The sequence below is a fragment of the Rissa tridactyla genome, chromosome 7 (assembly GCF_028500815.1).
Source record: "Rissa tridactyla isolate bRisTri1 chromosome 7, bRisTri1.patW.cur.20221130, whole genome shotgun sequence".
Taxonomy (NCBI): domain Eukaryota; kingdom Metazoa; phylum Chordata; class Aves; order Charadriiformes; family Laridae; genus Rissa; species Rissa tridactyla.
Window position 1 is genome coordinate 49,991,139 of NC_071472.1, and position 22,757 is coordinate 50,013,895.

Consider the following 22,757-nt stretch of genomic DNA (forward strand, 5'->3'; position numbering starts at 1 on the left):
CCCGCAGCTCTTGGTAAAGGCAAGCAGCACTTTCTTAGCTCCTTTGTTTTTTTAATCCAGCCCCTGCTGGATGAGTAGGCTTGCTCAGTGCAGCTTCACTCTCTGCACCCCTTCATGGAGGAACACTGGGTCGAGCATCCTGCTCTTCTTCTTGAACCCCCATGGACAGAGAGGCATTTTGGGGAAGGGGAAGAAGTCGTCGCACTCCCTCTTCTGTTTTCCTCAGCTCTATCAAAGTCCAACCCCAAATGAAAAGATGGAAATGTGTCTATAACAGAGACAACAGAGCAAAAAAATAGAATAGTGCCACTTTTCCGTACACGCCTTTGTTTGCTGAACATAAAGCCTGAATCAGACACATGGAATTAAAACATTCAGATAGGAAAGTAAAGACGACAGGAAAAAAAATAATCTGCATATCTTATACTATAGTACCAGAAGCAGGAAAGTTAAGAAAAAGTATTATTTAAAAAAAAGAAAAAGGGCCAAAAAGCTCCAAAACAAACAAGCAAACAAACAAAAAATGTACTCTCAGTTAATTCACTAAGTGCAAAAGTATATATAAGTAAGGCTTTGGTATGCCACATTTCTTGTTACTGCACACAGAAGTCCCATTTTCATCTCACAAATCTACCCCAACCCTGAGCAACTGTTTGGAGGCTGCAGGGTAGGGATGGGGGGGTGAGGGAGTTGGGTTTTTGTTTGTTTCACTGGGTTTTTTTGAAACAAAACATTAACCTTAACACACACGTTCACAGCTAATCAAATGTCATGTGGGCTGTCAGAAAAAATAGCTACCAGTAAATAAAAATGTAGCATTTTAGTAATAAGTTACTAAATGTGCACAGGCTGCAAAGTATCAGTTATTCACCACAGGCTACTTGCTCAGTGCTAGATAAACCTTATTCCTTTTGCCATTCATTTTTGGAGAAATGAATAAATTTAGGCAAATGAGGAGTAGGGTAAATCTGGAGGAATTACAAAGGGGAGGAGTTCACCTTCCTGGCTATGGCTTTCAGGTCTGTCCAGGACTACTTACTCCAGTATAAAACTGAGAGCAGAAATATGATCACATACTAAGAAGTCTAATCAATTCTGGTTTCAACACTGAGCCTATTTAAAATAGATAATGGAATTGCTGTTCCTTGTTCTGTTCTCTCTGCACATTCTCAAGACAGAGGCATTAGGTAAGTCCTTGCCTGCTCTTTCTAACCCCATGTACCAAGGTTACTTTTATTTATGTTTTGTTTCTGAGTATCAGTACATACAGTACAGACTCTCTAATTCTTTTATATGAAAAAATGGAGAATGTTTTCTATATTTCTTTGCCTTTTATTATCTGTGGTAAAATATCAAGTATGCACTTTTCTCATGAATGAAAGAGTGGGGTTGGTTTTTTTTTTTCACCTTTAGAGATTCTGGTTGCCTTCCTCCTCCAAGAAAAATCAATGAGGTTTGACTTGATCTCTATAGTTAATTATATATGTAAATTTAAAAAATCAAAATAGAATTTCTTTATCTGTAAACGTCTTAATATTTCAAATAGCTTGTTTTAGTCTTCTACACATATTGCTTTGCAATTTATGATATAAGATGAAAATCTTATGGTTGCCTGCTGAGAAAGAAAGAACAATATGTCTTTGCTGCATTAGCCCGGCAGATCCACCTATTTTTGCACTCTGTGCACTATGTACATAAGTACACTATGCACTTACAATGACTAGATTAAATAGCGGTCTATAATTAGTATTGAAAAATGCAGAAGGTATTTTTATGCTTCTATTAGATCAGCAATGCTATAACTGAATAAATCACCTTTCCAATGTAAATATCAGCACACAGCCTCAAAATTAAAGATAAACACTGCAGTTCTTAATAGTAATGAAGGGTCTATTGTTTGCTCTGAACTAGACTAGACTGCATTAAGAAAAAAAAGAGAAAAAGAGATACAATATTATCAGAGGTGTCAGAGGGAAGGACTGCACCAAGAGCCTATTAAAGGGACACGGTTTTAAAGCAGATCAAGGTTCAGTTGCCAGACTTAAAGTAACAGAGGTCTGAAGTGCTCAGAAAGTGCCTTAAGGAGCACAGCCTGAGCGCTGGGGAAATGGGGGTGTTTCCCCGCATTCTATTTCTCTGTTCTTAAATTAATTCTCCATATCTATGACTCATAGCTTGCCTTTTCCAGATTCTTACCGAACAATTCAAATACCTTCCCTCTTCTTCAGTCTGTATTTTGTAGGCATTCTGTCTCTGGAGGCTGCCCACATGCAGTACAGGGAAACAGAAACACAAAGAACCTTTGCTCTTCCTAAGTGTACAACTAGTGTTTGCTTGATATTGATTACTGACTATTTAACACTTGGCTAAATTTACTGCTCTATTGAGGGATTTATTACAGGATCTTGAAAGACTATTTAAAAAACCCTTATGGGCTTTTATTAGATTAGTGTTAGTAATTAGTGCTTTAACAGTTGAAAGTAAGACAGGGAATGCATATAATATTTTTGTTGCTTTTTTTCCCAAGCATGATTATTCCCACTTTCTTCTCTGAGTGTAGAGGCAAACTACACCATCATTAATGCAGAAGAAACACACTCTCCTCCCCATCTTCTTTTCCAAACCTTTCCCTCAGGTAGCAGCTTCACAGGATACATTATGCCGAGTTAAAGGCTAAACATTTCAAGAAACCTCAATGTTTTAGAATCAGTTTATACTACTTTTTTGTTATATTTGGAAGGTATAGTTTTAAAAAAGTAAGGATTTCATTTCTATCTGACCACTTTTCAGAACTAGGTTGAGTGATATCCACTTACCAGCTCATTTAAGGCACCTCCACCAGGGCAGCCTCATAATTCACTACACTCAAATAGTCAATATGACTGATTGCTAATATTTCAAATTGCATTCAGCCTTGAGCTGTCTTAATATCATAGCACCTATGTTTTAAAATGATTACTAATAGTCCTTGCAGGGCTTTATAAAGAAGCAAGCTTCATTATCCTCATCCTACAAAAGGGAAACAGAGGCACATTGGTGCAGCCACCAGCACCAGGAGGGGAGAGCATTCTAGCCTGGATCTCTGTCCACCAACTTATATGTATCTCAGTTAGCACATTCCATTAATAGCTGCACTGATGCACCTCAAATGGCTTGCTTGATTCCTCTGAGAGATCAGTGACCCCCTGGTAGTGCTATTAGACAGGCAGAAGAAAGGCAAAAGGTCTGCAATGTTCCAACAGGAATATTCCAAACCTTTTGAGAGAGAGCTTTTATTAATGATAGATTCAGTCTGGTGTCATCCAGAGAACAGCAATTGTAGAGGACCACGATATACATCCATCTAGACGCTTTGTAGTGGGGTTGCAGCAAACTCCATGTGTTACTGAAAAATAATTTTCTTTAAGAGGAATGGAATGAACCCCAGCATGTTTGAACCTTTTTCTTTATCACAGACTAGAACTCAGCCACGAGAAGACTTTCTCCTACAGTCCCTGCTCTAGTGCTCCAAAAGACAGATGCACGATAGAACGTGATTCCTCTAATTTTCTATATTTCTACTTACATACTTTCAACTTTCACAAATATAAAATTTACATGACAGTGCTGGCACTGTTATTATCAGCACTGATTATCAGTCTGATATTTCCTCAGCACCTTTAAATACAAAGCATACCTGATATCTCTATAAGGAGCATAAAAAGAAATGCTTTAACTTCTTCCATTGCCACTTCTAATGGTATAGACTGCACACACATTGGGATGCAGATGCACTCACATACACTCTGGGATGAAAAGTTGCATTTTCCGTTGTTTAAGAAAGAAGAGTAATAACTGCCTAGAAATGCCTAATAAGACCTAGAACACACAGAAAAGGCAGTAAAACATAGCTGCTTTAGGCAGTAATCCATAGGTTCTTTAGGAAATAGGGATTACCTGAATTTTCCTCTCTCCAGCCACCTAATCCAACAAACGAGTGAATACAGCTGACAAGCTGACATTATCTCAAAGTAGTTACCACAGCTATCTCAGTGCAGACAGAATTTGGACCTCAAATCATCATCTTTATGCAGGATATATTGCTTAGGGCTTCCTTCTCTTTCTTCCGTGTAATCATTCAAGCTGCCAAAATAGATTTAAAGGCTTGTGTGAGTCTGCCTGCCATCATCCGTACATATCAGCGTGTGCTGTCATTGTCAGGTCCACTGTATGCAAGAAGAAACAAGAGCTCACATTTGTCAGGTTGCTGAGTGTGCACTGAGAGCGAGAGATACCCACTGGTGCTGCTCTGTGCTGTCCCCCTCATACGGCTGCGGAAACTGCACGAGGCTTCAGGCAGCAGAGAATTTTCTAGCTTTATCATCTGTGCTGGACCAGTAACAGCGCTTTGTGCTTAAATCTTTGAAACACTGTAATTTTTTTATTCATTAACTTCCCCATTAAACATGGATCCTGCAATTAAATTTTAGCAAACGAGCTCCGTAAGAGGGACTGTTATGGTGAACAGAGGTTTCATCACTGTCATATTTGGCCTACATGGAGGGGGTTTATAACTGAGAGAAGAGTGGACACAGACTGCTTGACCAGGATACGTAAGGATGCAAATCCTGTAATCTCAGAGTACACTTACTTCCTTCCACAGCTTACGATAAAGGCACAACGTGGTAAGGCTGTGTAACTTCATTCTCACTCTCTCTTTGATACTAAAATTCAGCAAAAGACAGAAAAGTGCTTGTGGCAGAGCAGCAGGTGAGAGAGTGGAGCCAGAAAGCAGCTCTTCAGTTAGCTGTAACAGCCTGTTTCATTTTGGGAGGCAGAGTTGGTTCCCTTTGCCCAGCAGGCAAAGAAACAACACTGTGTGTCACTGGAAGACTCCTGAAAGGCAGCTACAAGACAGTATTAGAGTCATATATGGAATAAACTTGGAAATGTTTTTAACTTCTTACATTTCTGTAGCCTGCCAGGCATGGCATCCAGATGCATCAGTGTTGCACAAACGGATAAATTTGTGTCAGAACAGGAATGCCTTGATTCTCTTCACATTAGTCTATGTGTGAAGTTATTCAAGAATATATACTGTGCAGTCACACCTTGCTGTAATCTACATTCATCTGCAGATCCTGAATTCTCTTAAAGAATTACACATGTAAGCATTATAAGATCACCTCTGCTATCTCCACCACATATGAATCCAACAACTGCCCCTCATCCCCGTGCACGACTTCTGAACCGCTGCAGCGTGATTGCACATAGCATGTACTGACGAACGACTGCCGTCACACGTGAGATGAATCCTGCTTGGGTTTATCTACGCTGCGCCTAAGGCAGCATACACCTATGTGATGCCGTGATCAGCATCGAGGTTCTTGAGCAGACATTTTTTACTAGGCTGATGCATCCAAGAGCATCACAGTGCCAAGCTCAAAAACCCTCGTTCACTAGTTTGCAGCCTGCTTCTGGCAACATGCAAGCAGTAGGCAATTTTCCATGTACACAGTGGACCCAATCACATTATTGATGCTCCATTTAAGGATCAGCCTGACTAGCGTGAGTACACTACATTGTCATCAATTTGTTTAGCTGACCTCATGCAGAACTGCAATGTGCTGCATCACCTCGTCCTTCTCCAGCAGCCAAGCCAGGGTGCTTTCAGCTCTGGGGGAAGGGAAGATGCATGGTAGAAGCCATACATAGGAACGACATGCAGGTGACAAGGGACATTACTTGAGTTTAACAATTACTCTCCTTTCTCCTATAGCAAGAGATATCAGCGTAAGAACTGGAATATCCCTTATATGCTGCAAGTTGTGCACTGTGATACTTAAGAAAAATGGAGTCATGATTTCTCTTAGCCCTTACATTTAGATTTTGAAGACTGGAAGCAGAAGAGCAGTTTCAGAGGCAGGTACTGCTGAGAAACCCCATTCTTTTAGCTGTCCAAATAACCAGCACAAACCTTTAGGTCTTCAAGACATGTTGCAAGGTCCAGTTCCGCAATGGGGTGTTTGTCTCCATGCAAACAGGCTTTTTTCCCCTCTGTGGCATTGCAGGAGAGGCTTTATTATGCTGCAGAATGTATCCAATGGCCTGTTATTAGATTTTTAGTCCCATGTCTAGCCATAGGATCGGTTATCATAAACCCAGCACAGAAGACTACAAAGGGACAGTAAAGCCACAAAGTCATTTGTTTGAATTAAATTTTAAAAATACTAAAAAAAGGATTTCTGAATTTTGACACTGCCTTTGTTGTAAAGCAAAGCAAAATATCCCACAGAAGCACATCACCTTAGCCCTGGATACTCGTTTTTTGTTAAAGGTCAGCTTCTTTCTTTGATACAGCAAATTTATGAGGACACACATATATGACAGAGGCTACGACAGTATCACAGGTCACAGCTAAAAACATTGTCCTCACTCTCTGATACAAAGGAAGTAGTTTGCAGTTGTTTATAGGGCATATCTAGAATCCTCCAACCTCCTTGGATTTTTCCTTTAGTTTATATGTGTTACAGTCAAAGATCTCATTAAGCATGTGATTTATGTATACATGTGCAAATTATAAACACTATGCTCAAATCAGATATGGTTACTTGTAATGCTTCACTACTACAATAATAAAGCTTATTTTCAAGGCTAACTCCCCATAATAGCTTGGAACGTACATAACATACAAATGCATATCATTATGAAAAATAAAATTTCCAGGTAAAAGTGAATAGAAGAGATAGGAATGATCACAAACACTTGTTTTTACATGATTAGAGATACACAAATCCAGAAATAAACATTTGGAACTGATTTTGCCTGTCAAAGTAGTTGATCAGGACTTCCTGAGGATGTGTAACACTTAAGAATATATAAATAGACTTACGTGTATATGCTCAGTTCATGTTCAGCAATCTCATTAATTAGAAAGACAGACTTAGATTCCACTTGCTTTTAAGTTGCTTTGTCTTTTGTACTAAAGATAATAAGTTTCACAAAGCAAGCTAAAAATAGAATGAGCCCCGCACAAACTAAAGCTAAAAATAGACTGCATGCAAAACTAGCTTTTGCCATTTTCATAGAGAAGGCCGGCCTTCACTCTGCTCCAAAGCTGGCCGTTACAACAGATTTTAGGGATGGATTTGAAACCGGTGGACAATAGAGCAGTAACGAGAACTATGACATTCAGGGCAGCCTGGGCTTTCTGAAAAGCGGCGGTGCAGTAGAAGCACTATCAGCTGTGTCGCAGAAAACAACGAATTGCCAGCAAGGACACGGCTGAAAGAGGGTGACAAGAGATCTAAAGGGGCAAACAAAGGTGTCAGTCAGTGAAAGAGAGAGAAGGGATTTTAACTAAAAAGCAACAGAGGGTATTCTTACTGTCTCAGTACTTCAGCCTTCAGTGGCATAAAGGTCATTCACACTTTAAGAGATAAATATAGTTAATAAAAACAGGTAACTGTCAACATATAAAATTAATAGATTTCCAACCACTTTATCCAGTAGGAAAAAACCTGTTTTAGGAACTCTTTTGTGTGGTTTGTCAAATGAAAGGGGCACTTTTCAGCTAGCCTGAATACCACCTGTCTCGCGGCACTGAGTCAGAGGAGATGCAGGTTTCCAAGCAGCAGCTCGGCAGCTCCAAGTAGGGCAGTAAGCGGGGAACAAGTAGGACAAAGTAGATTTAGGAACTTTTATGGAATTCAGGCAATCTGACCATGGTCCAAAGAGCTTAAGGGTCTTTTCCTAGATCACACAATAGCACACTGGCAAACTGCTAACATCCTGGCTTCCAGCCAGAAGCACCGTCCTCCATCCAGCTGCCTAAGTGAACAGAAGAGGGAGTTCTCAACTGAAGGAATTTTTACCTCAAGTTTCCAAGCTAGGCTTGATAGCTAAAACAATCAAAAACATTTACAATAAAATGAAAACAATACGTAATTGTATTGTTTTCCAGCTATTTTGGTGCCAAGAAACAGCTTTGGTCAGGAAACCAGTTGTAAATTTGACAAGGAAGAAACAGAGATAAGTAGGACTGCTTACTTGCCAAGAGAGACTCCCTAAATTTAACTGTCTTGAACTTTGCGAAGGAAGAAGAGGCCTTCAGCCCAGTTCAGCCCCACTCTAAATTAAAACACAGTGAAGTCAAGGTGACACCTATGATAAGGTGCATCACCACTTAAATCAAGAATCCATAATAGAATGCAAGAATCAGATACAGTTGATAATATAGCATTTCTAAGTCCAGGCATATATGTATACTGAATTATATTATTTCCAACAGTGACGACATCGCAAATATCTCTATTTAATGCCAGTTAGGCAAAGAGCTTTTGGAAATCCTGGCTAGTATCTAATACTATCCCGAGCAAAGCGTGGATACTCATGGCTTAACTCACATGTACCAGCACGGTATGGGAGTAAGCTGTGAAACCCTCCAGGGCATCTCATATCCCAGCAATGGTTTCAGCACCTCAACTACAAAAATGAACAAAAAAACACCAAAAAACCCAAACATGTTCTGCTGTATTTTTCTGGACAATAAAATAAACAACAGGAAGGGGAATGGGGGAGCTGAGGTTTGATCAAAAGAGCAGTCGGGTGAGAGGACCACAGGATGAGATCTGACATGTACTGAGTCCCTGTAGGAAAGAAGCTTCAGAGAAAGGGAGGTGAAAGACTTTGGCGTGGAAATGGTGGAAAGGTGAAAGGCACATTGTCAAGAGATGGGACAAAGGATGGATGAAGCAAGAACAGGATTTACAGATTATGAAGGAACTATTTGAATGCTGTAAACACCAGGAGGGAAAAGAATTGTTTAGGGTGGTTCAGTGATATTTCTAGGAGTGATGGGATGCAGATAAGCAAATGGAAAATGTAAGTTATTAAACAGGAAACATTTCCTGATAGTGAAGGCTAATAAACTGTGGAAAAGTCTCCTAAGGGAAGTGGCAGGAGCCGCTCAGACAATTAAAACTAGACTAGACAACATACTTTAGGGCATAATCATACCCAAGACCACAGACAACAGACTGGATGTGACAAGTATCTTTCCTTCTTGCTTCAGAAATAAAACCATTAAGCCCAGGGGGAAAAAAGGACCATTGTAAACGCAAGGTCCCTATAATGTAGGGAGAAATCACACCTCACTCAAATCAAATACAAATGCAAATTTTTCTTGTGACACAGGATATGGCAGCTTGGTTCCTCCTGAGCAGTATCTACACAAAAGATCCTGTTCTCTAATGTTACATTACCACCAGCAAATGTTACATTACCACCAAAAAAAACCCACCCTAATTCACAATAAACATCAATTCATTGTTTGCTCAGGCATTCTGCAATGTTTAATTAGCTCATTGTTTAAGGTTTAACAGCTTTAAGGACTTTTTCCTTATGAATTGCTGAATTTATATCCTGTTCTACTTCACTGATACCAGCCAACTTTCTAAACCGCAACTGTGATAACTACTTGATAGAAAAACAGTAATTCTTTGTTAGTTTGTAGACATTAGGAATTCTGCAGAAAGCTTTCAAAAATTAGACGTTGATTATTTGGTGTATGTTATGTTTGACAGAAGAAGGGAAGAATACTCATGAGTGCTGGATGTAAGGGCAGCAGTAGCTGCCTGAGGAATAGATTTTTTTTATATTCCTTTTTTGAACTTTTTCTCCCCATCATGTTGATGTGCAGGCAGTGTGTTAATGTGCTCATAGGTCGATCTACTAAGATGTGACTGAAACCCACAAGCTTATTTGAGAGAACCTGCCAAACACCTCTCAGCAAAAAATCAGGGGTTGCTTTGTTTGAGAAGGGTTGGATTCAGATTCAGCAATGAAAGGCTCCAAAATCGACTTCCATTTCACTCCTCTGGTACAGAGACACTATATCAGGACCACTGACACTATAATTTGGCGATATTTACCATCCTTCAGCATTTCGTGTGATCATCTTTGACTTTCATGGTTCTATGCTCATGGTCTAAAAGCTCCACAACCTTGCACCCAATGAAAAATGAACATGCTGCGCTTACTCCTAATTGTGAATCATATCAACCGTAAAATTTGATTTGCATTACAGTAATGCTTTGATGTCTAAGTCATGATCACCCTCCCATTGTGCAAGGCACTATACAAACCCAGAACAGTAGACCTTGTTCCAAGAATTTACAGTAAATAGACCGGAATACCTCAGCCGACCTTGATTTCTCACCTGACAACTTTCCTCTCCGGTTTAACTCACATCCCAAAGATTTTGAGACCAAAGCTTTACAGGTAACTATCTTCTCATGTCTCATACATGCTACCACCTTTCAATATTTGTGTCCAGGTTATTCCCACAGTGCAGCACTTTCTCTCTTGAAGGCTCACGCACATGTAACTTGGGAAGAAAGACCGCTCCCAACCACAGGGTGCTGGTGCAGCCATTATTAAAGCATATACTGACCACTGGGCTAGAGCAGTTGCCAAAAATACGTCTGTAGTCATTCATCCATGCAAACACTAACACATTACACATTGTGAAGATTGGCTTACCTGGTGTTGGCTAGGCATTTATTGATTAAAATATCGATTAAGGCATTGGTGACATTCTGTGCTTGGAACTTGTGGTTCTGCTGTTTCCCAGGGAAGATGGGAAGTCGCTCAGTGCTGCTGGGGGTCTGGCTGCTGTCTTGTGTACACAGGCCTGAAAAAAACCGCAATGATCAATTTTAGAAATGGCAGGTCCTAAAGCTAAGTTTTGTGTATGTTTAGAAGAGTGTCAGAAAAACTCAACCTTGTCAAAAACAATTTTTTTATAATTACAAAATATTAACAGAAATACAGTTCTTACAATACGAACGTAGCAATATTGTTTACTTTTCTTATCAATGTTACTAAACATTTGCTAAGCTGGAAAGTGAGTCAACATTATTTATAGTTTTCAGCATGAGTTCAATTTTTGAGTGAGGTGAACTAAAACAGTATCATTTTTTCAAGATTATATTAATTGCCACAAGCTCACCCAAGTCTCCATCTGTTATTACAGCTAGCCACATTTTATATCAAGATTCTATTTATAACTTCTAAATACTTAATAAATTGAATGGTATTTCTAGGTTACTGATATGAAAATAAAGGTGTTAAAAGCAGTTATGAGCCTTCCAACAGATGTGTTATAAAAGGGTATAAATTATGATAATTAGCAATCTAATGACAGGACTCCTCCATAATAATCCCTAAAAATTGATTAGCCATTTATTAAAATGTCTATAATTTACTAAACATAGGCAAAAAAAACCTATAGTATTAATCATGATTATAAGAGGTTTCGAATTGTTATTGATCAAAGTTAAATCACCAAAGAGAATTATTCCTGTTAAAGTCCATTTAAACTTTATTACTATTATAAACAACCATTGAAGCATGCTGCAATAAACAAAATAGTCCTCACTTTTCTGACTAGATCAACACATACATAAGTTAAGCCAGCTCTCTTCCTCTGAATTTCACATTTCTTCTGACAATGAAAAAGCAAGATTAAGATGTTCTATTGAAAAATTTTTCAACCATCTGTGTGGGATCACAGCTGAGTTAGAATGAGGATTCTTCATTCCTTTTGGGAAATGAGATCCTTCATTTCTTAAAATTCCTTGTTGCATTAAGTAATCTTTAAAATACTTCCTGGAACAGACTGAGATAAGGCATCTTGCATAAGTAAATTTACAAGTATATGAAAGGATGACAAGTACAGAACTGATAAAAGGAAGTTTATTTTAACACTACATATATTCAGATGTGGAACTTTTTCCAGAAGAAGTTGCTGAAGGCAAAGTTTCAAAACAAATTATTTAGAGCTGCAACCCTTCCAGAGTTCTACTATTTCACACTAGCACACTTTTTGGAAGGGATATTAACAGGCGTAAACTGATTCATTCAAGACCAGAAGGAGATCGAGAGAGTAACAGAGTTGCCTACTGCAGGATTTTTATGTTCTCTTCTGAATTATTTGATATTAGAATCCAGCTAGGCTTGCTGGATGATGTGCTCCACACTTTATAGCAGAAGCACTCACCTCTTACCAGCCTTTGTTGTTTATATATTTAAGATATTAAACATCTTACTTTAATAAAATCAGGCAGAAAAAATTAAGAAGTTCTCAAAACTGCGTGCCCAGTTATCACTCTCTGAGGATCACAAGTTGCAAATCCATTTCACAATTTGTACAGCTTTTAATTAATCTAATTTTCAACATCTGATTTTTTTTTTTTTTCAGTTGGAGTCCATTGGTGCTATCAGTCACAGAAGCACGACCAGCCACTTTGTAAAGGTACTGCTAAACAATTTATTTTTCCAATCACATTAGTGTTTGGATTCTTCTGTTTTGCAAAAGGCAAAAATACACACAACTCAGCGTTTAATGCTACACTGATCGTGTTATCTGCAAGGATACATAAAGAAGGTTATTTTGAAGATACCAGTGTTTGTTCTAACTCTTCATTTTGTTTCCTCCAAGGATAATGCTAAAAATATAAGAATAACTCTAAATGTGCTCCAGAGGTAATCATCCCAGCAAGCTGGGTATAGACAGCTATTTAAATTCTTAAGGACAGTTATGAAAAATCCTAATGTTCTACCTACAACTGCACCTTTTGTTTTACCAGCAGTATCCACCTAGGCTGCTTGTTCCCTTGCTCATCCCTGTGTCCTGCCCAGCCCTCCCTGGAACCAAGTCGGGGTGAAATGAAAATGCACTTCACTCCCAGCACCACCACCACCGGCAGCACCACTTTCTCCTGTTTTTTTGTTATAGTTTCCAAGTTCCTGTAGTTTCTATAGTTCAGCCAGCCTCAGTGGTAGTTCACTTTCTATTTTACAGCCATTTACATGTGCATATATTCCTATTAAGCTTAAGAGAATATTCTTGACACATATTAATATTTCTAAAACTACAAAAAATGATATGCTAATAAAGTTCCTGTATTAAATTCCAACATCCAAAGACCTGTCCTGCAAAGATGTCTCCAATTTCCCAAGCAAGACTCTATTGGCTGTTTGGTGGTTTGGCTTTATCAAGAATTTACAGTCTACAGAAAACAATTATATTCTTCATCCTCAAATAGATCCTCGACAATGGTATACTGCATACGCCACCTGCAAAGGAAACAAACAGTCACCTATCAATATTGTCACCAAAAATGTCATTTATGACAAAAACCTTAAGCCACTGAATTTTGAAGGATATGATGTGAAGGGATCTTCAAAATGGAAGATAGAAAATAATGGACATACAGGCAAGTACTATCAAATTTTTACTATTATGTTACTTGTGCCTTCACTTGGAACCATCCGTTCAGTTCTTCCATGCCCTAGGCCAGGTGTTAGATATCATTACTGCTACTTAAAGGCAAGGAAGCAAAAATAAGACAGCCCACTTAAATTTCAGAAGCAAAATTGTCTGAACCAAGGTCTTCTGGGAACTTTGTGGGAATTATCTAGTTTTTGGATTCCGGACACGGTCCTTGTGCATCTCAGCAGAAATTGGGTCTCTCCATATGCAGAAAGAGAACTCGAGATGTCTAGGGAACCTCTAGGACTAGGAGGCAGGTGAGTATAGGGGTTTAAGACAAAAGTTTTGGCAGAGGTATATAATTTCTGCTGAATGCGGAACTTAATGCTTCATTTCTGGACTCGTCCTTTCTGACTCTTGCTTCTGCACAAACAATTCTGCTGAAGAACACCACAATCTGGGAAAGTCATACAACCAGTGGCTTGCAGTATGGGTGTCTTACCAGTTCTTTAATGATGAGCTGAGATCTTCTCAGATTTCAACCTGTTTTCTCTGCACGCGGAAGCAATCTAATGTGAGCTTGTTGATCTGCTACTTACTGATTCAGTAAACAATGAATCAGTGAATAGTAATTTAGCACTGTTTCACTTCCTCCATTTTCTTCACTAAAAGCAATGCTAATGATGATGCTTCAACAATATTACACTAAATTACTTTAAAAATAAATATGTCATCCTTTTTTTTTTTTAATTATCTATAGGTGTTCTTAAAACCTTAGATGGATTGTTTTAACTGCCAAATCCCTAAAATGGAAAGTTGCAAGTGGCAAATATTTTCCTAACTTAAAATGGAAAGGTAGGAAAGTAGATTTTCACAGCCAGAGGTTCTAGTTTAAAAGATCAGCATTTTGACCAACCATAAGAAAAAGACATTTTGACTTTTCTCTAGTGTGGGGGTTAATGGCTTTCCCATTACAGAATTATAGTCCAGAATCTCCCTGTTACAGTTGCTGTGCATAGAGATGGCTTTGACACAAAAATTAACATTCATAAGGATTGGTCAGAACCCTCATCTTTCCCAGCCATGCAAAAGGATTAGGTTTCTAACCTGGGCTTTTAAAATTTCTTCCTTCTGAGGGCAACCAATTCCTGTGCTACAATGAGTACAACCCTGAAACTGTTTTTACTTAAATTACAGCTGCAATTAGAAGCTCTACATGAGATTAGACGATCATTATGTTCAATCATGTGCAGATAGCAAAGGTCAGTGTCTCAAAGGTCCTACGATCTGAATAAATAAAGCCAACAAAGATAGTTACTCATCCATTTACAGGTAAAAAAGCAAAGTAACTAAATGACTCACGCAAGCTTCCAGTTCATTTGGAATTCTGAGCAGAAATTAAATCTCTGGGGCTTCAATCCAGGTCAAAACAACCTTTCCTATGGAAAGAAAAGTACTGTGCTTAATGTAGAGGTCTTAAGAAGTAAATTTTAAAAATACATCGCAAACGTCTCAAGCAGAGGAAGTGATGGTGATTTATAGCTAGAAAAATATTTCCTAAGAAAATTTTGTTTTGCTGTTAGCAACAGATCAAGCATCACATTAAATAGCTATAAGTACCTAGATGTTTAGGCTTAAGTTGCAACACTACTCTAAATTAAAACAGAATATCTTTAAACCCGGCCCCAAACAAACGTTACAATGCAGACAATAGGAGATAAAAACAATGCTTAAAACCCAAACAAATTGTGATCAAATTTACTTTAAAGAATACTATGATAGAGGGTGTTCTTCTGGACAAGAAGGAATATAGGATCTCCTGAAAGGTATAAGTAGCTCTGGGTTACAATGGCAGTGAACAAATCCCTACAAATCCCCTCAGTGCAATCAAGGAAAGACAGCCTATTACCCTGTTTTCTTCAAAATGCAATTAACTGATGACACTCCAAGGGATATGTCAACGGATGCCGTAAAAGTCTACAAAACCCTTATCCTGGAACAATTCAAAGTAGTGCTCTGCCCTTTTCCTCCATTTTACAAAGGGAAACAAGTATTGTCAAAGATATTTTATTTATTATTATTTATTCAACTGAAGTAATGGGTAACTCCAGCAAGTGAGGCTCTAGACAAGTCAGTCAAGTTCACAGAGCAAATCCTAGGTAGAAATGGGAACAGAAGCTCCAAGTGCTGTGCCACAGAGGGATGTCCAAATGCTGTTGCATATTACTGGGAAGTGGGCAGTGATTTCGCCCTTTCGTCTCAAGTTAATCTCAGTTACCATTTTGTAAGAGCTCAGCTTCTGTAGAGTTGAACTGCCAGAACGCTTGGTATGAAAAACCAAACCAGAAGTTTAGGATAAACTTGCATCTCAAGAACACGCATCTCTCTACTCTCAAATACTATTAACGTATGATCTGATTATTACTTTTTTAAACTACTTCTTTGTTTCCCCCAGTTAAAGTAACATTAAGCACATCCCCTAAAATTGGAGGTGGAGGTCTGGAAAGAAAATACAAGGCGATAGAACTTCATTTGCACTGGGGAGTCCAAGATGGGCAGCAATACTTTCCTGGGTCAGAGCACAGCATAGACGGAGAAAAACAAGCCATGGAGGTAGGTGAGAGTGTTTGTGGGTTATGGCTTTGATTCAAGAACTCCAGCTTTTTAAGATACTGTTGCACAAAATCTATTGGCTAGTTCTGTGAAACCCCCACAGTGGAAATAAAGATCCAAGGACACGTTGGTCGCTAACCAGAACACACAGGAAAACACACTAGTTTGGCATAGCAAAGCCACAGGAGAGACAACAAATCTGGAGTTTTGTAGCCTTTTGGGAGGAGAAATATTTCCAAGTCTATACAGTCTAATTACACTCTCACGCTGCTTATTCAGATGATATGTTAATTTCTGTGACTGCAACCATGAATTGGCCTATGCAACAAAAAAAAAAAAATATTCTCTTCAAGGCAAGACAAGTCGCCGGTGCTGAGACAGATGGATTGGTGGAAGGAAACCAGCCCCCTTTCAAACCATGACGTAAAAATCTGCCAGTTCCACTGCACAGGCTGAAAATTGGGGGTTCGGCAGCCCACAGAGCACCTCACCTTCTGGGAAGATGTACGAAATGATACCGTTTTTGATAAATGAAGCTTCAAATGATAGTCCATTTATTGCATAGTTCCTGCCTCGGGTCAAGGGCCTCGAGCTCTGTGTCCCCAGCCTGCGAGCAGCAAAGCAGCTCCGGCCCCGCTGCAGCGTAGGTGCAGAGAGACAGCCAGGCTGCCCTGACAGCAAGCGAGTAGAGGAAAATGAGCAAATAATTGGCCTTGACTGTTGTGTTACAGCTTCATGTTGTCCACATAAGAGATGATGTTTCGGATATAACGGAAGCAAAGAAATATGCAGATGGTGTGGCTGTGTTAGCGTTCTTTATAAAGGTAGGTAGCCACATTTTTAATTGCCCATCTCAAATCTACTAGCAATTTGTCTGAGTGATTGTGTTAATGTTGCAGTAGTCCAAGAACTAAGCCTCCCTGTCTTCTGCAGGCATTCAGTGCCAGCACTTAGTTCCTTTGCCCTTTTCTACGTTTTGCTTGCTGTTGTCTTTTAGCCTTGTGGTTCTTTTCTGCCTTACTCACAATGAAATTAAAGCAACAAGTTGTTGAGAAATACATGATTTGGAATCAAAATATTTGCATTTCAGGTTGAAGAAGAAAATAAAAACTATGCAGCTCTAATAAATGAATTGGAGAATATTGAATACAAAGGTAAGACACTTATGTTGGTCAAAACGCAACATATGGGCCCAAAACTGAACACAGTACTCCAGGTGCAGCCTCACCGGTGCCAAGTACAGGGGGATGGTCACTGCCCCAGTCCTGCTGGCCACACTATTACCGACACAGGCCAGGATACTGTTGGCCTTCTTGGCCACCTGGGCACACTGCTGGCTCATATTCAGCTGTCTGTTGACCAATACCCCCAGGTCCTTTTCCGCCGGGCAGCTCTCCAGACACTCTTCCCCAAGCCTGTAGTGTTCATGGGGTTGTTGTGACCCAAGTGCAGGACCTGGCAGTTGGCCTTGTTGAACCTCATGCCATTGGCCTCGGCCCATTGATCCAGCCTGTCCACATCCCTCTGTAGAGCCTCCCTACCCTCAAGCAGATCAACACTCCTGCCCAACTTGGTGCTTAGGGACATGGTTTAGTGGTGGACTTGGCAGTGACAGGTTAAGAGTTGGATTTGATGATCTTAAAGGTCTTTTCCAACCTAAATGATTCTATTATTCTATATATTTATTTCGAGCACAGGTAGTTCACAGTCCAGGTAGTTCACGGTCCAATCCTGTTCTAATTACAATAGAGATTGTTACTTGAAAGTCAAAGCCAAAAGAAAAAGGTTAGTTTATCCTGCACTCAGAGCATTGCAGGTGGGAGAAAAATCTAGTTTGCAGTGAAGAAAACCCCCAGAACCAGAATGAGCATTCATGCTTCTGCAGGAGGAAGCAAAGTGAGAGGGAAAAACATGCAGGGTGTTAGCACAAGAGGTGCGCGTGTCTCGTATCTCAGGGATCTCACAAGCAGCGCAGTGCCCCAGGCGGCCTGGGGAGTGTGCGAGGGGGTGAGCCTTTACACAGCCACGAGCAACAGCCGCATTTGAAGACAAATATGAACAATCCCTGCAGCAACGCTTGTTCCAAGCAATATTTCCTCGTGGCTTGTCTAGGGCAAACAGCACAGATGGAGCCTCTGCCACTGAGTTCTCTTCTCCCACCTGAGGAAGACCTTAGAAGGTACTATCGGTACAAGGGCTCCCTCACCACTCCCGACTGCCACGAGGGTGTCACCTGGACGATATTTGAGAAGCCAATTGAACTCAGTGTTCTGCAGGTAAGTCACAGAGGGATAGCCTGAAGGGCCTGCTTATGGTTATTTTGCCCCTTCAGCTGCCTGCTCACTCACACGATTTAGCACAGACTTGTTAGCTGCTCCGCTGCTTTGTTCCTGTGACACACACACTTGCTTGGCATTAGTCTAAACACGTGCCAGGTTTTTGACCGTATTAAATCATGTCTCAAAAAATGGCAGGAAAGGGGAAGGAAGGGGAAATGACGATGTGAAAAGAAAGCCAAAAAATCCCCACAGGTAAACACCTAGCTCAGCGATTTGTCAGCAGCACTTCCACTGTAGTCATCTGCTCACCCCCAAATTTCACTGCTTTTCTCCTGTAGTCGTAAGTATTAGGATATCAAAGCAGAATGCTTAAAAATGCAAACTTTGAGACTATCAGCATCAGGTTTAAGCAACCCATTTTAGTCCCATAGAGAGGAACAGGAGACTGAATCATGGCTGCCTCTAAAATGCAGATTGTTCAGCTGACAGAGTACACGATTAAAACATTCTGATGTCCTGGAGTGGACTCTCAGCAATACTACTGGCCGGCACAGCCTGGCCAAGAGCCAGCACCTGTATTTTAGTTCCCTGCCTGCAGTGTACTCATGACGACTTCAGTCACAGGGCAACGCTCAGCCATACACAAGTCAGCACACCACCGCACACAAGAGCGAGCATCTGCTCACTCTGAGCCAGCTTCTTGCTGAAGCAGTGAGTTAGAAATTTGAAGAGAGGGAAGAAATCTTAGTCCTCTTACTTTGTGTCACTGTGACATGATGGACAAGGACAGGACTGTGTGCGTCAAGAGGACTGGTGCAACCAGGTCCTTGAGCTGGACAAAGCATTTGGCTCACACAGAAAGGAAGTCCCCATGATTTCAAAGGCTAAAAGAAGTCATCTGGTGGTGACCTCTGGCAAAAGCCTCCATCACATTGTTTCCTGATGGGTTTAATGCATCCATACAGTTCAAAACAATGCCACAGAGTAAGGCACTGCAGATTTATAACATCACAATTTCCAGTGTTCCATGGAAAAAGAATTTAACGATCTATTCTTTCTTCAACGTCTGCAGATTTCTCAATTCTCAACAGTTCGCTTTGATGGGGAGAACTCAACTCACATGGTTGAAAATTTCCGGCCTGTCCAGTTTCTGAATGAACGAAAGGTGTACTGGTCCAGTGCCAGCACCCTCCTGCCTACTGCTAAGGTTTTAATGTTGGTCCTGATGCTTACGTACATCCTGAGTTCTCTTTGCCAATGAACACTTCTCACCTCATTCAAGGTTCTGGGCTTTTTGGAGGCGTTTTTTTTTTGTTGCTGGTCGGTTGGGTTTTTGTATCAAGTATTCTGTCTAACTACCAACTCATGAATCATATCTGAATACAGAATTTAACCTCTTCCTCCTCCAGACACTAACCAAGGACTTCTGTTGCTGCTCTTATATAAAATTAAACGCATTGCACTAAATTGCAAGAATTCAAAGGAACCGTAAGATAAAGCTATGAAGATTCAAACTTAAAAAAAAAAAACAAAAACAAAAACAAACAAACCAAAACTTAAAGAAAACATTAGGATGGCTTATCTGCAAGCCTGTAGTTTTAACACAACGCTGGAAGGACACTTTACAAGCTATACAGAGGACCTATGGAGGAATCTGTTCTTAAGTGCCTATGAATGGTTTTTCTTGGAATATGTTTACATTCAGCACTGCAAATCAGGAAGACAGTAATACATGGAGTAATTCTTGTCATCCCTACATGAAGGTACAACACAGAGCAAAGAAAAAGCGCTCACACACAATTGAGCAACATCTGGGTCATCCTACGTAGTGAAGGATATGTGACAAATTTCACCTGTACTAAACCCCCTCTTCTTCCTTCAGAATATCTGAAATTAATTTTTAGATGAAGATACTGGATTTCTTTCATCTGATCTACTGATTCTGGATTTCAAGTTTCTCTATTAAGCCTATTTATTCAGCGTAGTACAGCGTCTTTCCCTGGGATGCCCATGCCTGATACCATGTGCTAAAAAGGGAAGCTCAACCACATATATTAATTGCACATTCTTGGGAATTCCCTCTCTTTGGAGGGCTGCATTTGAAGCATGAGACTTTGGTGATCCTTTACAGTTTTCATTTTCCTAAGAAAATGGGACAGCTCAAGAAATGGCTCTTTCCATTTTAGAAGCTTTTAAATTTCAGCTTGAACATTTCTGCATGAACGTTTCCCTATGAATTTCCCCCTCCCTTATTTTTGTGTAATGACATTCCTGTAAAATATTCACATATGGTTAAGATTCATAGTTTTCCCAAGAAGACTGTGATTTGAACTGATTTCTTCAGATCTTACCTAATTACTTACAGAAAATCTCAATATATTGGGAAATGGGATTTCCTTATATTATTCCAGTTCTCTCTCTGAAGACAGACCTAACAGTTTTCTTTGTCTATTGCCATATAACACGTCTTCTTTTAGAATTTTAGATTTCGGCCAGACCAAAATAAGATTTCATATTAGCAGACTTGTATTTTTTTTTATTTAGGGCAATGTTTGCAGAGATGACTTTATGCTACAGCTATGTGGCCATTTTCAGGAAAATCATGGCAGTGAGACTAACCACAGCTCACCAAAGGAGAAAAAGCAGAGTGAAAAATTATTTTCATATTTAACAATTAGTAATATAAGCTTCCAAAAACCACATGGGAAAGCAAATTCACCTTTTTAAGTTTAGAGGAATGATTAAGACTTTAACTGTATTTTTAGCTAAATGAAAAACTTTTGAGAAACCTACATAAATGAAAGATTAAAGTTTAAGTGACCTCTATTTTTATTGCCTTGAGTTTTTATTTCTTTCATCCTTGCCGAAGGAGAATCCACACAACACTCATTCAGAAAAGGAATGGGATTTTTTCTTCTCCTATTTTCTTCACAACGTTTAGGGTTGGGTTTGCATTTTGAGGGGGGAGGGGGGGCAGGGGGAGAGAAGGGTGGGATTTGCAGTACATTGGGATGTTTCTGGTGCCAGGCGGCTTCTGGAGCTTTTACTTCACAATGGACCATCAGGCTCTTACCTGCACATAGCAAAATTGCTCAGCAGAGCTGGTGCACACACACAGCCGTCAGCTGGAGGACAGGCAGATTTCTTACCATGAAGGGAAGGGTACCATGGGTTTACCCAGTGTAACTTCACCTCTGTGCAAACACTTGGCTAGTTAGTTAACCAGGATAAACAGTTGCCTACTTGCCCATCTGTTGAACACTTCTGTGTTAACTATGTCCATTACATCCCTCAACATCCCACAAATAGAGAATGCATCAAGAAATTAAGAGAAAGATGCTTTGTTTTTACAAGATGTAATAAATGTAAGTATTCTGAAAGGCTCACGTTTTAATACTCTTTCAAGATTTACAAGCAGCATAGCAAACAGCACAATCACATACAAAAGTCCCGTAGGCCTGGAAGCTCCTGTGTTAAGACCAGTGATGTGAACACTCCTCAAGATGCCTCCACTGAGAACAATGCCTTTTGCATTAAACAAGCTCCCTGCATCTGCTGGGAATATGTATAAGAGCACACCATCCCTTTCCGTTCAGATCGTTTAATAATTTCATGAAGTGATTCTCATTTCATAGGCAGCTCTCTTAAGGATGGTTGGAAGAAACTATGGAGGATCTGGGTCAACTGTCATTTAGTGCTAGTGGTAAATGATAAATCACAAGGACAACTTTTCACTAGGTTGTGCCTCGGTTTACCATATGGATAGAGAGGAGCATTTACAGCAATTAGTTATGATGTGGGAGGATCTTATTTACTATGAAATATATTAAAACATAGCTAAGAGGAAGAAACAAAAAATCTGCTGAAAAGATGGTTAGTCCTCTGTAAGCACAAACCTCAGCATGAATAAAATCTGAATAGATAAAGATGACCATTTTACTGGGCAAATCTGAATTTTATGCCAATGAGGAAAAGGGAAATGCTACAATCTGCATCTGTGTCAATGATCTAGTTCAACCTGATCTTTGTCAGGGGCAGCTCTTTGCAACCAGGTAGACACATTCTGTTCTGGTGGAGGACGTGACAATTACAGGACAAGCATCAATGCAGTAAATCAATACAAATCTACAGCAAAAGCTATTCGATGAAAAAAACAGTAGAAGACAGGAAGGCTTGAAGTGGGACATTTGGTTTTCTTTTGTGAAGGTCCTTATGGAAAAGTAATTTGCTGTTCCACAGGTAGCCTCAGGCAAAGATTTTCAAGAATTATGTCTACGCTACATTTGGCATGAAGCTTCTTACATTGCGAAGACACTGTGAAACTACAGTAACTCCTGAAGAACTAATAGCCAAGCTGTGATAATACAGGAAAGGGTGGGGGGAGGAACAGAGGTATTTAGAAAGACCCAGAAAGAACAATATTTTCCCACGTACAGAAAAGTTAACACAGAACTTTGCTAATACGTTTCACATATGTTGGAGCCAGAGTTGAAGACTGCTTAGCGGTCTTCAGGGTACTGAAAACTGGAGTACAACAGAAAATGAAACAACACTGGAAGATAAAATTCACTAGAGATGTATGTTTTAGGTTTAAAACAAAAAAAAAGACC

General features: G+C 39.8%; 1 protein-coding gene across 1 annotated transcript; it reads left to right on the top strand.

Annotated features, from left to right (window-relative positions):
* Positions 1-1,044: 1,044 nt before the first annotated feature.
* CA4 (carbonic anhydrase 4) lies at positions 1,045-20,958 on the top strand. Its single transcript, XM_054209060.1, has 8 exons — positions 1,045-1,187; positions 12,242-12,295; positions 13,089-13,259; positions 15,711-15,868; positions 16,600-16,692; positions 16,959-17,022; positions 17,981-18,144; positions 19,220-20,958. Exons 1-8 carry the CDS (start codon positions 1,130-1,132, stop codon positions 19,406-19,408), a joined length of 951 nt encoding a protein of 316 aa, XP_054065035.1. The 5' UTR covers positions 1,045-1,129; the 3' UTR covers positions 19,409-20,958.
* The last annotated feature ends 1,799 nt before the right edge of the window (positions 20,959-22,757 follow it).

Coding starts and splice junctions, on each gene's coding strand:
- CA4 (XM_054209060.1), top strand. CDS start 1,130: ATGGAATTGCTGTTCCTTGTTCTGTTCTCTCTGCACATTCTCAAGACA. Junction 13,260..15,710: donor AGAAAATAATGGACATACAG/GCAAGTACTATC, acceptor TGTTTCCCCCAG/TTAAAGTAACATTAAGCACA. Junction 16,693..16,958: donor TGTTAGCGTTCTTTATAAAG/GTAGGTAGCCAC, acceptor TTTGCATTTCAG/GTTGAAGAAGAAAATAAAAA.